This window comes from Oncorhynchus tshawytscha, linkage group LG16 (genome assembly GCF_018296145.1).
Source record: "Oncorhynchus tshawytscha isolate Ot180627B linkage group LG16, Otsh_v2.0, whole genome shotgun sequence".
NCBI classification, from domain to species: domain Eukaryota; kingdom Metazoa; phylum Chordata; class Actinopteri; order Salmoniformes; family Salmonidae; genus Oncorhynchus; species Oncorhynchus tshawytscha.
In genome coordinates, this window is record NC_056444.1 from 46,681,014 (window position 1) to 46,697,039 (window position 16,026).

Consider the following 16,026-nt stretch of genomic DNA (forward strand, 5'->3'; position numbering starts at 1 on the left):
CAAATCTGATTTGGTCACTTGTAACTTTAAAAAACGAAACTGATTTGAGCATTAAGTTCTGCAGTGTGAAGAAGGCTTTAGAGATGGGCCCGATCCAGGAACAACCCCTAGTCCAGCTATTCAATCAGCCTCGATGTAAAGCTCACTAATTGGCCAGTCCACATACACGGTGTCCCATTTTCCTGATTAGACGGAGACAATGAGAGCCAGCAGTACTTTGGTCCTCAAGTGTACAGTACATTTGAACAGACTCACTTTCAGCCAATTACGACGCAATCTGGATGCACACTAGTAAAAAAATTACATTTTTACTTTCTGACATCTAACTTTTTGTCTTGTTTTATTTACAGATCCTTGCAATACCACCAAGTGGACCAATGTTCCCAAGGCAGTTGGTATGTATACTGAACAAGAATATAAACGCAACATGTGAAGTGTTGGTCCCATGTTTCTTGGGCTGAAATCAAATATTTCAGAAACTGCAGGAATGCCCACCAGAGCTATTGCCAGAGAATGTAATGTTAATTTCTCTACCATAAGCCACCTCCAACGTCATTTTAGAGAATTTGGCAGTACGTCCAACTGACCTCACATCCGCAGCCAACGTTTTTGGTGTCGTGTGGGTGAGCAGTTTGCTGATGTCAACGTTGTGAACAGAGTGCCCAATGGTGGCTATGGGGTTTTGGTAAGGGTAGGCATAAGCTACGGACAACAAACATAATTGCATTTTATTGATCGCAATTTGAATGCACAGAAATACTGTGACGAGATCATGAGGCCCATTGTGAGGCTCTTTTAAAGGTATCTGTGACCAACACATGCATATCTGCATTTGCAGTCATGCGAAATCCATAGATTAGGGCCTAATGAATTTATTTCAATTGACTGCTTTTTCTCATATGAACTGTAACTCAGTAAAATGTTAGACATTCTTGCATGTTGCGTTCATATTTTTGTTCAGTATACCATATAAATTGTACTATATTTACAAATTGTTTTGACAAACTTAGATTATAATAGTTGGTTAGGGTGTGCATACACACTGATTTGTGAGATCATCAGCAGTCTGGAACAACTCATGATCATTTACTATCACCAGTCACTTTTCTCCCAGTGCTGTCCATAGCCTATACTGTATACTGTGCATATGGGCCTACTTTCTTTTTTTGACTGAGGATGTAATAATGCTACCATGCACTTTCATATGTTTTTTTGTAGTGTTTCTCCAATATCAAAAGTTGTCTGATGCCACTTTTTGTTCTTATTTTTCAGAGTAAATAACTCACGGACACTCGAGAAGCTTTAACCAAGTTGAATTCTGCCCGAAGGTTCTGTACAGCTGTAATTCAGACAGCCAAACATTTCTCACCATCACAGTTATATACATCCAACTTAAGACACTCCTTCTCTCCAATTCTTACATCTTATGGTTCTACGGGAAGAGGGTAACCAGATACTAAACCCTGATTATTCCCTTAAGGGGATCTGACCTCATCACCTCAACCCCTCCTTCCCCTAATCCACAGGTACCCATCTGTCTCCCCTATCTCAACACTTTGCTCTCCTCCCTTCCACCCAACACATTCCAAAGCTATTTGTCTTCCTACAGAGAACCATTAACTTCTGACATTAAAACCCAGTATCTTTCACCCCTTCTATTCTAGGCTTCTTCTCTATCATTTATTTAATATCTCAATGTTCAAAGTTTAGCCGATTCCAACAGTAGTTACAATAGACTTAATTTGTAGTGCATAACACATTTTCTTTCATTTGTTTGAATAGCAGCTGTGTGGTAGATGCAAAGATGGATGTTTATTTTGTGTTTGCTTTTAATTAGTTGCGTCATTATTCAAGTGCATAATACCTAAATCTGGCACTTTTAAATGCTTTCTTAATCTTGCGGCTATTTTTTGGACAGATGCCCTACTCCAGAAGCTCTTTGAGACTTCCGATGTCCACGATGAGGTCTCGCCACCATCGCTCACAGCCTCATCAGACTGGGCTAGCAGACAACAAATGACTTCAGAAAGGCTGAGGGAGGCGAGACCATATCTCATTGACAACTGGCAACAGTGTGGTACCAACCCAGCTGTCTTGCACTGTAGCGACCACCTTCCGTGTCCCTTCTTTGGTGCTGATTTTGACAGAGCCAGGCATTCTCTTTTTGTATTCCACAATCGGGATGCCATGATGAAAAGCTTCCTACAGCCACTGCCTCTTACTGCAGGAATCAGCCATTGACAGCAGCCCTGAACTGCATTGCTGGTTAAGGACTTGTAAGCATTTCACATGCTCCTAATACACCTGTTGTATTAGGAGCATGTGCCAATTAAGATTTGATTTGATTTTGATTTATCCAAACCGACTTGGTAACTTTTTAGTGTTTTAAAGATCACTAATTCTATTTACTTTCCTTGCCATGTTGAATGTCATTTGGAGTTGAATATCCTTTGTCATTAATTGTATTCGGATATCTGATGTCTTCTGCCTGTAGAGTTCCTGCAACGTTTTTGTCTGTGTCCACAACCAGCAATTAGGGTTTGCCCTGGCAGATCTGTTGCACTTGTAACCATGGATACTAAGGATGCAGTATACCTTTATTTAGTTTGTCTTATTCCAATATGTTTGAATTGTAAACCAATCAACTTTACTGACCCATTCCTCACTTTTAGGTTGTTATAATCTGGCATTGCCAGAGCTCAATTGTGAGACCTGCAAGGAGACCGGTACAGCAGGCATGAAAGACCTGCAAAGGAGTGGCAACTGGCCTGTCACCATTTTAACTTTTGCCTCATTATTTTTTTTTTAATATATATACTTTTTACCCCAATTTCGCGATATCCAATTGGTAGTTACAGTCTTGTCCCATCGCTGCAACTCCGGTACACTCGAAGGTCGAGAGCCATGCGTCCTCTGAAACACGACCCGCCAAGCCGCATTGCTTATTGACACACTGCTTTTTTTCTTTGCAATTCTGCCTAGAAGGCCAGCATCCCAGAGTCGCCTCTTCACTGTTGATGTTGAGACAGGTGGTGTTTTGCGGGTACTATTTAATGAAGCTGCCAGTTGAGGACTTGTGAGGCATCGGTTTCTCAAACTAGACACTAATGTACTTGTCCTCTTGCTTAGTTGTGCACCGTGGCCTCCCACTCCTCTTTTTATTCTGGTTAGAGACAGTTTGCGCTGTTCTTTGTATGGAGTAGTACACAGCGTTGTACGAGATCTTCAATTTCTTGCATGGAATAGCCTTCATTTCTCAGACCAAGAATAGACTGACGAGTTTCAGAAGAAAGTTCTTTGTTTCTGGCCATTTTGAGCCTGTAATCGAACCCACAAATGCTGATGCTCCAGATACTCAACTAGTCTAAAGAAGGCCTGTTTTATTGCTTCTTTAATCAGTACACAGTTTTCAGCTGTGCTAACATACAGTTGAAGTCGGAAGTTTACATACACTTAGGTTGGAGTCATTAACTCGTTTTTCAACCATTCCACAAATGTCTTGTTAACAAATCGGTTAGGACATCTACTGTGTGCATGACACAAGTAATTTTTCCAACAATTGTTTACAGACATATTATTTGACTTACAATCACTGTATCACAATTCCAGTGGGTCAGAAGTTAACATACACTAAGTTGACTGTGCCTTTAAACAGCTTCGAAAATTCCAGAAAATGTCACGGCTTTAGAAGCTTCTGATAGGATAATTGACATAATTTGAGTCAATTGGGGGTGTATCTGTGGATGTATTTCAAGGCCTACCTTCAAACTCAGTGCATCGTTGCTTGACATCATGGGAAAATCTCAAGAAATCAAGACCTCAGACATTTTTTTTAGACCTCCACAAGTCTGGTTCATCCTTGGGAGCAATTTCCAAATGCCTGAAGGTACCACGTTCATCTGTACAAACAATAGTACGCAAGTATAAACACCACGGGACCACACAGCTGTCATACCGCTCAGGAAGGATACGCGTTCTGTCTCCTAGAGATGAATGTACTTTGGTGCGAAAAGTGCAAATCCATCCCAGAACAACAGCAAAGGACCTTGTGAAGATGCTGGAGGAAACAGGTTCAATATCCACAGTAAAACGAGTCCTATATCGAAATAACCTGAAAGCCCGCTCAGCAAGGAAGAAGCCACTGCTCCAAAACCGCCATAAAAAAGCCAGACTACGGTTTGCAACTGCACATGGGGACAAAGATCGTACTTTTTGGAGAAATGTCCTCTGGTTTGATGAAACAAAAATAGAACTGTTTGGCCATATAATTACCATCGTTATGTTTGCAGGAAAAAGGGGGAGGCTTGCAAGCCGAAGAATACCATCCCAACTGTGAAGCATGGGGGTGGCAGCATCATGTTGTGGGGGTGCTTTGTTGCAGGAGGGACTGGTGCACTTCACAAAATAGATGGCATCATGAGGACGGAGAATTATGTGGATATATTGAAGCAACATCTCAAGACATCAGTCAGGAAGTTAAAGCTTGATCGCAAATGGGTCTTCCAAATGGACAATGACCCCAAGCATATACTTCCAAAGTTGTGGCGAAATGACTTAAGGACAACAAAGTCAAGGTATCTGTCACGAGTCCGACCGAGGGTGGCTTCCCTTCCCGGTCGGGTGGCGCTCGGCAGTCGTCGTCAAAGGCCTATTAGCTGCCACTGATTGTCTTTCCTCCCCCTCCTTGTATGTTTATTGGTAGCACCTGTTTGTGATGATTAGTTGGGCTTCTTTAGACAGCCGGCCCGCCTGTTTGTTGTGCGGGGTTAATCATTGTAACCTTCGGCTCTGTAGTGGAGGAACGTGTTAGTTCCTGGTCTGTCACGTTCTGACCTTTATTTCCTTTGTTTTGTATTTATTTAGTATGGTCAGGGCGTGAGTTGGGTGGGCAGTCTATGTTTGATTTTCTATGATTTGGGATTTCTATGTTTTGGCCTAGTATGGTTCTCAATCAGAGGCAGGTGTCATTAGTTGTCTCTGATTGAGAATCATACTTAGGTAGCCTGGGTTGCACTGTTTGTTGGTGGGTGATTGTCTATGTTGATGGCTTGTTTCAGCGCAGCTCGCATTAGCTTCACGGTTGTTATTTTGTTTACTGTTTTTGTATAGTGTTCAGTGTTTTCTTTATTAAAATTCATGATGAACACGTATCACGCCGCATTTTGGTCCTCCGATCCTTCTCGCCTCTCCTCTTCAGATGAAGAGGAGGACGACCGTGACATGGTCGTGCATTTCTCAGTTGTACATTTTTCATTCCCTGTGTTTGGGGCCGTGATTATTGTGAGCACCCTGTGGTGCGTTGGTGCAATTAAAGAGCACAGCATTGCACTCTCTGTCTCCTGCGTTTGACTCCACACCAACGACACCCGGAGCATTACAGTATCGGAGTGACTGTCACAAAGCCCTGACCTCAATCCTATAGAAAATTTGTGGGTAGAATCTGAAAAGGCGTGTGCGAGCAAGGAGGCCTACAAACCTGAGTCAGTTACACCAGCTCTGTCAGAAGGAATGGGCCAACATTCACCCAACTTATTGTGGGAAGCTTGTGGAAGGCTACCCAAAACGTTTGACCCAAGTTAAACAATTTAAAAGCAATGCTACCAAACCTACTGGGAATGTGATGAAAGAAATAAAAGCTGAAATAAATCATTCTCTCTACTACTATTCTGACATTTCACATTCTTAAAATAAAGTGGTGATCCTAACTGACCTAAGACAGGGAATTTTTACTAGGATCAAATGTCAGGAATTGTGAAACTGAGTTTAAATGTATTTGGCTAAGGTGTATGTAAACTTCCGACTTCAACTGTATATATACGAAAGTGGTTTCGGCTATTTCATCCACACCTATTGCTGATAGGTGTATAAAATCAAGCCCACAGCCATGCAATCTCCATAGACAAACATTGGCATTAGAATGGCCTTACTGAAGAGCTGTGACTTTCAACGTGGCATCGTCATATGATGTTATCTTTCCACAAGTCAGTTTGTCAAATTTCTGCCCTTCTAAAACTGCCTCAGTCAACTGTAAGTGCTGTTACTGTGAAGTGGAAACAGTGTTCAGCTGTGCTAACATAATTGCAAAAGGGTTTTCTCATGATCAATTCTCCTTTTAAAATGATAAACTTGGATTAGCTAACACAACGTGCCATTGGAACACAGGAGTGATGGTCGCTGATAATGGGCCTCTGTACACTTATGTAGATATTCCATTACAAATCTGCCGTTTCCAGCTACAATAGTAATTTACAACATTAACAATGTCTGCACTGTATTTCTGATCAATTTAATGGACAAAAAATATGATTTTCTTTCAAAAACAATGATATTTCTAAGTGACCCTAAACTTTTGAATGGTAGTGTATATCAAGCAACTATTTTTATATTCCACAACTATTATCAGATTAACTGTTTTTGTACAGATAATTATCAGACTACTTTCACAAAAGTAGTGTACTGGGCCTTTACTGGTGCTGTAGTCGCGGATGTCTTTAGGTCTTTAGAGCAGGCATTTGTTTTCCTACTGCACCCCCCAAAAAATATTTTTAACGAATTGCAGCACCCCACCCCAAACTACTTCCCGCGGCTATGCGTGCTGGACGGTGCCTGAACCCGCCTTGTTGGTTCTTGACTGGGGTTAGCTAGCTAGAATTAGAGCCTTCTGGCTAGCCTGTAATTTATGGTTGTAATTACGTTGTGTAACAGCAACATGTCTATGTAATTGTCATTTGGTTGTAACTAACGTTTGTTTAAATTGGCTAGCTAATGTTTTGAAGAGAACAGGCTAGCTCCCTGTAGAATCTAGACCAGAGTCGATGCCCAGATGTGAGGCTGATGCAGGGCCCAGACGAGATGAGAGCAATCTTCTACAGAGTTAAGGTAAAATTTCTCGGATTATATCTTGATTTCAATGTTAAACAAATTTGAAGATTGACATTTTTTGGCTTACTAATTGAGCTGCTTTTCTTGGGCTCTCGAGTAGCGCAGCAGTCTGAGGCGTCACTACAGACCCTGGTTTGATTCCACGAGCAGCCGTGATTTTATTTTACTAGGCAAGTCAGTTAAGAAATTCTTATTTCCAATGACGGCCTAAGAAGAGTGGGTTAACTGCTTTGTTCAGGGGCAGAACGACAGATGTTTACCTTGTCAGCTCGGAGATTCGATCTTGCAACCTTTCGGTTACTAGTCCACTAAGCTACCTGCCTCCCCGGAGTCCCATAGGGCAGCGCACAATTGGCCCAGCGTCGTCCGGGTTGGCCGTCATTGTAAATAAGAATTTGTTTTTAACTGACTTGCCTAGTAACATAAAAAAAATCCTAAAATTGTCTATCAGATAAAGCTAGGTAGTTGTTGCTCTAATTCAATGTTCATGAAATGAAACAGCCACAACATCATAATCAAGTAGTCAAGCATCTGCAGACCAGCCTATAGAACAATAACAACTAGCTAGCTAGTTATTGTTTTACATTGACATTTTAGTCGTTTAGTAAAGTGCCTTGCTAAAGGGCACATCATGTTTTTTCCCTAGTCAGCTCAGGGATTAACTAGATCTGTATTATATTCCATCGTTTTTAATCTAATTGCACTGTGTTGCTATCTGTCTCATGTTATACAGTTAATTCGCATGAAGATTGAATTCTGTTGAATTGTCAAGTGGACTAAACTCATTAAAATAACTGTGCCTCTTTCAGATCTGCCAAACACAACTCTGTCTCTGACAGCTTCTCCCTGTGCTGACCACCGATGGATCTTACACATGAGAGCTGCCGTTGATGGACTCCTGGTCAAGCAACACAGGGAGAAAGACATCCTGAAGCGGGTGGATGGGACATACAGCTCTACCACCAGTGTCATGACTGTGTCATTAGCTGCCACAGCTAAACTAATTTACTCATGTTTATTGCACCATATAGTATGTTTTTTTTATCCATACAAGATCTAGGGCAACTCTGCCTCAGAGTGGTTGGCTAAGCTCCTTCTTGGTTGGCCCTGTCCGTTGAACAGCACCAGTGTCTCACAACCCCTCTGTCTCAGTCACCAGTAATTATGCTGCAATAGTTTGTGCCGGGGGCTAGGGTCATCTTTTCTTATCTGGTGTACTGTGTGTTTTTAGGCATACTCTCACTAATCCCCTCCATTTGTCAACAACAGCATCAACACATCATAGCAACATGCTTGACTGAAAATCTTTAAACGTGTATATAGACTTCAGTGGAGGCTGCTGAGGGGAGGATGGCTCATAATAATGGCTGGAATGGAGTCAATGGAATGGTATCAAATGGGATTTCCATGTGGTTGATACCATTCCATTGAATCCATTACTGTGAGCCATCCTCCCCTCAGCAGCCTCCACTGATAGACTTTATGGAGGTGATGCTGTTGCCCATCAAATTTCATATGTTATGCCAATATGTCAAAGTTCTCAATTAGGAAGATGATGTTCAGAATGATATGTTCATGACTGTTGATGTTCACAGGACTCTCCAATGCTATGTTGAATGAGCACCACAGATGAAAACAGATAAGCTTCTCTCTACCACACCTTCACCAAGTCATCCAATTTTTGCTTCATTTTCTAAAATAAATACAGAATTAATTTTGTTTCTAATAGTTTTTTATGCTAGATGTGAGTTAATTTAGCAGGTCTATAATGTATTGTTTTGGAATGTTATTAAATATATACTCAGTCACAAGTCATTGCCTTTTTAAATATTTGCTACTTTGTAGATGCTGAAACAGTCATTAGTTTTGGGCTAAGACTATGATCTGTAAATGTCTACAACCCTTTTTAAAAAGTTGAGTGAAATGATTTGTTTTGCTACTGTCTGGTGAGGAAGTGGGCAATATGTAATCAGTTTATGGATGTATAAATGGAGGGCATCTGTAAAAGACATGGACAACGCCAGGGAATAAGCAGGTAAATGTAGAGGCTGTCAATGACGAACGATGCAGAGAAATAACATTTCTTAGGATAACAGATATTAGATACGTTTGTGTGTGTATATATATATATATATATATATATGTATATATATATAGTGTATATATGTGGACACCCCTTCAAATTAGTGTTTTCGGCTATTTCAGCCACACCTGTTGCTGACAGGTGTATAACATTGAGCGCAAAGACATGCAATTTCCATAGACAAACATTGGCAGTAGAATGGCCTTACTGAAGAGCTGTGACTTTCAACATGGCACTGTCATAGGATGACACCTTTCCAACAAGTCAGTTTGTAAAATGTCCCTGCTAGAGCTGCCCTAGTCAACTGTAAGTGCTGTTATTGTGAAGTGGAAACGTCTAGGATCAACAACGGCTTAGCCATGAAGTGGTAGGACACAAGCTCACATAACGGGACCGCCGAGTGCTGAAGCGATAAAAAAAAAATTGTCCTGGGTTGCAACACTTACTACCAAGTTCCAAACTGCCTCTGGAAGCAATGTCAGCACAAGAACTGTTCGTCGGGAGCTTCATGAAATGGGCTTCCATGGCCGAGCAGCCGCACACAAGCTCTAGATCGCCGCCATTGGATTCTGGAGCAGTGTGAATTCATTCTCTGGAGTGATGAATCACTCTTCACCATCTGGCAGTCTGACGGATGAATGTGGGTTTGGCAGATACCAGGAGAACGCTACCTGGCAGAATGCACAGTCCACATACTTTTGGTCATGTAGCGTATGTTAGCTGGGCGTGGCTAACTAGTTATTTTCAAAACAATGGACCAACTTGAGCAATGAGATCCCAGCTTGCTACTGTAGATAGCATAGCCTAACCAACTATAAACCTTTTAGAAAACAATTTTGTAAAATACTGTTAGCTTCAACTAACATAACAAGTACATAGACCTAAAACACTCGTTTTAAAAAATGGCTAAAATGTTTTCCAGAAGCGTATTGCTGTAGCTTTTAAATCCTGTGAATGTAATTTAGCAATTTTAACGAAATCTCCTGTTGGCTACCTGACATCGCACCCGAAACGGCTTCCCCAGTATGAAGAGCGGTTGGAGCGTGGAATGTGCATTGAGGGTAGTGCGTCCGTCTCTTTAGTCCTTATAATTCGAACGATTGCTCAGAAAACAAGGTGTTTTAATCGGCGTATGCCTTGCGATTACTAAAATAAGCAGAACGATTGCTCAGAAAACCAGGTGTTTTAATCGGCGTATGCCTTGCGATTACTAAAATAAGCAGAGTAAGGTGTTTACATGGCTAATTACATACTCGGCCTTCTGCCATAATCAGTTTAATATCGAGTATTTTTTGAATCGTTTCATGAGCATTGTGCAGTACTGTACTCGGCCTCTAGAATGTGCCATTGATTCACATTAGGTCCGTAGGCGCACACTGCGTCCATACGGAGACTCAGGAGCTGTCAAAATGGCTACGACTATGTCATGGGCATCATATCTCCTTATTCATTTAGTAATATTTTCATGGTATGTCTTTACGTTATCGGCGAATTGCTCATTGAAAAGCACAGAGATACATCCAGGAGCCAAAACATTTGGAGGCCGCTGGAAATATCTGACTTTCCTCAATCTGGTAAATGTGCTTGGTTGTTGACATCGAGGGCGACGCAAACGAAATGTCGTTGGAATGAATGGGACATGTACAGTAGTAGGCAAAAAACGACAGCGTATGTTAGAAATCGGTTCCACATCCTCGTCTGCATTTTACATCCCTTTTGATCTTCCTGTGGCTTCAAGACATGTTAGACAATGGTTAATTCACTGCTTTATTTGTATAGCTAGCCATAGTGTTCAGAGTGGCCTAACCATCACTGAATCATTATTCCACAGGTTTTGCAGACCGTATTCTTCGGACTCGTTGTTTTGATTGACATCATCCACCTGATATTGCCATCCAAAAGTTTGAAGTGTGGTGTACCGCTCCTCCTAGTGAAATTAAGAGATACCATTTTCACTATTTTGGCGTTTCCTATTGGGACAGTAAGTGCCTTTTTTTTCTTTTTTCTACATGTTATGTATTTATATTTTCTGTTCGCGCATAAGCTACCTTTATTACTGATAAAGGTATAACTTGCTTTGTATTGGACAAAATATAACCCATTTCCTCTTCTGTTCTCCCCAGTTTGTGTTCTTGTCCTTCTGGTCGATATATCACTATGACAGAGAGATGGTCTATCCTAAGTTTCTAGATGACATTATTCCTAGCTGGCTGAACCATGCTCTGGTAAGCACACAATCATTTGCACGTGCTGGACTTTGTACTAAAGTGATCCCAATGTATTCATTTAAAGATGGGGCTTCATCCAATTGGCAGTGCTGCTCAGCCTGGCTTTGTATCACATTGCTCTTGCTAGAAATTTCTTGCTAGAAATTCAAGGGAAGAGATTTTTTTTTATAGGATCATACTCAGATTCACATAGCTTTGTCTCCTATGATCATTATATTATGGTTGCATTGTAAATGAATTTATGTAGCCAGTCACACAGCAATTTGGTGTTCCCAATATTTTAACCAACTGAGCCCAATTTAGAGCTACATTAGTAATCTGTCAGTGCATAATGGACACTCCTCTCACTCTTTCTGGCCTCTTTCTCCACTACACCTATACAGTACATACTTAGCCAGTTTTACAAGTTGACAGTAGAGTACTTTGTCAGAACTGGTTTTAACCAGTTGCGAGCTGTAAAACAGTCTAGCATACACTCTCAGTAGATGTTTCACAACAACGATTACAAAATAGCCGGACCTCTTTCTCCATTTCATCTCGTTGTTTCTCAATCTGTTCCAGGAGGTGCATTGGTTTTGTTCTGGCCCAACACTAACATGTCATACCCTTGTTTATGTGGCCACAATGCCTTAACACGTGCAATGGTCTACACATTTGTTACACATGGGGCTACGATGATAGGGTTGTTTTATGTCATTCTTCAATTGGCATGTCTTTTCTGTCTGTTTGCAGCACACTATCATCCTGCCCCTGGCTCTGCTGCAGATGTATATTCAGCCTCATCGATATGGCAGCAAGATGAGAGGCATCCTAGGTCTGGCCTTCTTTTCTGCTGTATATCTGGGATGGTAAGCAGAATTCAACCAATCATATTGTTAAGTTGTTGTGGTTTGATTAAACATTTTCCGTTTCTTCAAGTCTTCTTTGTCTCGCTCACTCCTCCCCTCTCCTTTCCTTGACTGAATGTTATGATACTTTGACAACATTTAGAAAATCTCCTAGAACAATCCTCCATCCCCATCATAGGGTTCTGTGGGTGCACCATGCGGCTGGTATCTGGGTCTACCCCATCATGGAGCGCCTGAGTCCCGTGGGCCTGGTTATATTCCTGGGGGTGGCTTGCATCACCCTGGCCCCCCTCTACCTGCTGGGGGAGAAACTCAACCACAAAATCTGGAGGAGCACTGCGGGATCTGCAGGTGGGACCGCTCTCATACTTTATGACAGGGAATAACCGCACACCGTTTAGATGCCCCCACCATTTTAAAGTAGCAGTGTCTCTCTTCTAGAGTGCCACAAGGCTTATGAATTTGATTCGGCAGTTTGTCAGAGAAGTTTACCTTTGGTATTAAGACATGGTTATGGGTGTGTTATTACTTTTATAAAATGGGTTACCAGCATTAAAAAGCAATATTCTTTCCCAAACCATACATTTTTCAACTAAACGTGATGCTACATTCACTAACACTGGTTGTCAAGTGCAATTTTAGGCGTTCTCTAGTCGTTAGTTATTCGTATTGACTGACATGTCAAGGAAAACCACCCAGAACTTTGCAGGTTGCTATGGCAAAAAAAAAAATGTTGCTCTGTCTTTCCCCCTTGCTAGCTAGCCATCTACACAGTTAACACCATCACTTTAGGCTGAAGTTGTAAAGACGGGCAAACTAGCTGCATTTTGTTTGACCTGTTTTTTTGATTGACATTACTTTGTATCTATAAAAAATCATGCTGATTCATGATTTTGACTGGTTGAGAAAAGCTGCCTGTCTGACTTGTCCCGACTCGTCCTTTATTATGGGATACAATGGAGATCGACTTTTAATATTGCAACAATGCTACAAATGTTGGAGATAATGTCTAGATGCTTTTTACGGTGGAGATCAAGTTTATGAATTGCATGGGAGGGCAGATGACGATGGATCTGTCAAAGTAGTAGCAGTGCGTTGCTAAGTAACGACAAACAATGGCACTTTTTATGAATGTACTGGGCATGTGTATGTTTTCTATATCATGGGCAGGATAGACTCTAACACTGAGAATTCCTAACCAACCTTTGAATAATTGTTAATGAACTACTATTACTCTCTTTCGCTCTCTTTAAAAGGACCTCAGAAGAAAAAGAAGAAGTAAGCATGTGCTGGCATGAGTGCCACAGAGGGGACCAGAGAGGCCTATATGATGATATCACACGAGGACAGACAGACAGGACACAGCACCCCCAGCACTGATTACCTCAACCAGAAGAGACTGGTGGATCTCTTGTTGGAGGTAGAAGATGCCCCGAACCACAGATCTAGAATCAGATTACCTTATCCTCAGTCCTCATTTTAACCATTAAGATGAAAAAAAGTATATTATTCTGATCCTATATCAGCAGTTAGAGGCAACCTGTGCCTGCTCTGTATCGCTCAGGCAAATCTCAGGCAGTGGGCATAATGTGCTTCTATGGTCAAGCCAAATTATTTTAAGATTAAATTCAATACTTAGACTTAATTTACTCCACAAGGGGATATTGTGCTACTTGTCACAGTGAGATAACAGCTCAATATAAAACTTAATATTAAGTTGATCCTTATTGGTTGTGTTAACCCAATTGTTCTCTCACCATCCGTAAAGTAGACTTACACTGACAGTAGAATAATACTTTAGCATATGCAACTCTAGTGATCTCTCTCATTTTGTGATGCTATTTCCTTTATCATGATACTGTTTCACTTGATACTGTACTGTGGGTTGTGAAAGGGACAGTCCCTTATGTGCACTTGCTAGCTTACCCTTTGAATTCATGCGTATATGCTCACTTTTAGAACACAAAGTCCTTATGTAATTTGGAGAGAAATAAGATGAAGATAATTAAAAGATTTGAAAAATAACACATTGATGTCACTCCCTTTTTATTAGGTGAAATATTCAACACATTGCAATCTGATCTGCTTTATGACCAAGGTGAGGATTCATTATATTATACCACGCTGGAATCTTTGCCCATCACTGCCATTTGTAGCCAGGTGATGGAGCCATCAGGTCAACATTTTCTCCTCTACAGGCAACCAGGGTAAACCTTGTCTATGGCAAATATCCCCACTCCTAGGGTATCGGAGGGTAGAATGGAGCTACTACCATTTTGTTTTAAGTAAGTACAGCCTTGTTCACACTGCAGGCCTTAATGCTCATAAAGTTTTGTTTTTCAAATCTGTTTTGGACTACTGACTGTCCAAACAGAAAGTTGCAAGTGACCAAATCGGATTTGTGTGTTCAGACAGCAGTCATTTGCTGACATGGCTACGCTAGTTGTAACGACAGGTGTCCGCGCAGTGTTGTAGGCTGATTGGTGGTGGTGCACATCCTTTCTATCCCTCAGAAGTTATGTAGCAAGCGAAGGAGACAATGCCTGACATTTTCCAGTTGCATAGAATTTTCTAAATCATAGTGTAAGAACACTTTTAAAGGATAAGATGCTCCAAATGTCCAAATAAATCCTGTTTGGCTAGCCACAGCAGTCAACTAGTGAGCTATGTAGCTGTTTTAGCTTTTCTAGCACATTCACTAATTTGTTTGCAAACAAATAACAAGCTAGTTAGCTACCACATGTTATTGTAAATCTGTCAACCGTGTAGCTAGCAAGATACAAGATATACCAAATAACAGTCTAAAAACCACTTGAGGGCAAATAAATCAGATTTGACCCTTCAGACAAGTCACATGACCAGGAATCTGATTTCAAACCACCTGCGAAGGTGGTTTGAAATGTGGCTTGAAATATCAGAGTCCATGTGATTTTTAGCTGTTCAGACTGCAGGAAAAAGAACAGATTCAAATCGGATATACAAATAAATAGGATGAGTCACTTCAAACTGCCAATGTGAACATGGCTTTTAGTAGTCTTCTCTGAGCCAGACTGGCCCATAGGAAAGGTTCCTATTTATGTAACGCTAGGCAGCTTGATGTACAAGTTTACCACCTGGACAGGGCGCTAGTGTGTCGCAGGGCCTTAATGGGGCATCATTTTGATAATCTTTGGTATGAGTCAACCGGGGATTGATTCCCCATCCATCTAAGGGTGGACACTAACCACGAGGTGACTAAGCTGGTATTACCATTTTGTTTACCTACCAAAACAGGTCTATATGAAGTGTCTAGTGGTGGGGACTATAAGTTGTTTATAGATGTTAATTTAGTTAGTGTCTATCCCTGGGCAGCTGTGATCTCACTCATCAGGCCAGGGTAATCTTCTCAACAGCATTCTCTCACCCAGAGGTCAATGTATCACCCTCTTTATGTAAGACTGTAAGACTCCTACACAATTAGATATCTGTACAAAAGAGTGTACAACTAAGCAGAAAAGTAGTGGTATTTGGTCACACTTTAAATGAGGTTATGTGTAATGGCATAGACCTGCACAATGGTGCATTGTGTCCCCAGAGGATCCAACAAGACTGAAATACTAAGCTTAGATATTAACTAAGATCCTTCTCATCAATTGAGCCCCCTGATCCTGTCACACATTCATGAATCATCTGTTGTGAAAGCCATTGCTGGCAACACCATACCAGAAGGTTCTACTTTACCAGAGGGACGTCAAGGAAACCTGAGGTAACACTTTCTCTTCCAATTAAGGAGACCCAATTACCATTAATTGTGGAGTTGTTAAAGAGTGGCCAAAGATAAATCAGCGTCATATCTTTTACTTCTTTCCTTCTTAGTGGATGTATACATAATCAGCTTTCACGTACCTCAGGTAATCCAATCAGGAGCTAACATGACAGTGCTTCCTATGTCATTCAGGCTACTCTGCAGTATCTGAGACTGGATGTCACAGTTAATGATAGCTGC

The 16,026-nt window shown here is 41.2% G+C and overlaps 1 protein-coding gene across 2 annotated transcripts; it reads left to right on the forward strand.

Annotated features, from left to right (window-relative positions):
• The first annotated feature begins 9,709 nt into the window (after positions 1 to 9,709).
• On the forward strand, positions 9,710 to 14,068 carry adtrp1 (androgen dependent TFPI regulating protein 1). 2 transcript variants are annotated; one of them, XM_024375118.2, is made up of 6 exons: positions 9,710 to 10,026; positions 10,797 to 10,946; positions 11,089 to 11,190; positions 11,926 to 12,041; positions 12,220 to 12,392; positions 13,298 to 14,068. In XM_024375118.2, the coding sequence occupies exons 1-6, from the start codon at positions 9,991 to 9,993 to the stop codon at positions 13,321 to 13,323; spliced, it is 603 nt and encodes a 200-aa protein (XP_024230886.1). In that variant the 5' UTR covers positions 9,710 to 9,990; the 3' UTR covers positions 13,324 to 14,068. The 2 variants fall into 2 exon arrangements, with proteins under 2 accessions (XP_024230886.1, XP_024230885.1); XM_024375117.2 differs by lacking the exon at positions 9,710 to 10,026 and adding an exon at positions 10,041 to 10,539.
• Positions 14,069 to 16,026: the final 1,958 nt, after the last annotated feature.

What these genes read in the sequence shown, in the direction of transcription:
- adtrp1 (XM_024375117.2), top strand. Translation starts at nt 10,375, where the DNA reads ATGGCTACGACTATGTCATGGGCATCATATCTCCTTATTCATTTAGTA. An exon ending in ATCTGACTTTCCTCAATCTG is followed by an intron (nt 10,540 to 10,796) that starts GTAAATGTGCTT and finishes ATTATTCCACAG; the next exon opens with GTTTTGCAGACCGTATTCTT. An exon ending in TGGCGTTTCCTATTGGGACA is followed by an intron (nt 10,947 to 11,088) that starts GTAAGTGCCTTT and finishes TGTTCTCCCCAG; the next exon opens with TTTGTGTTCTTGTCCTTCTG.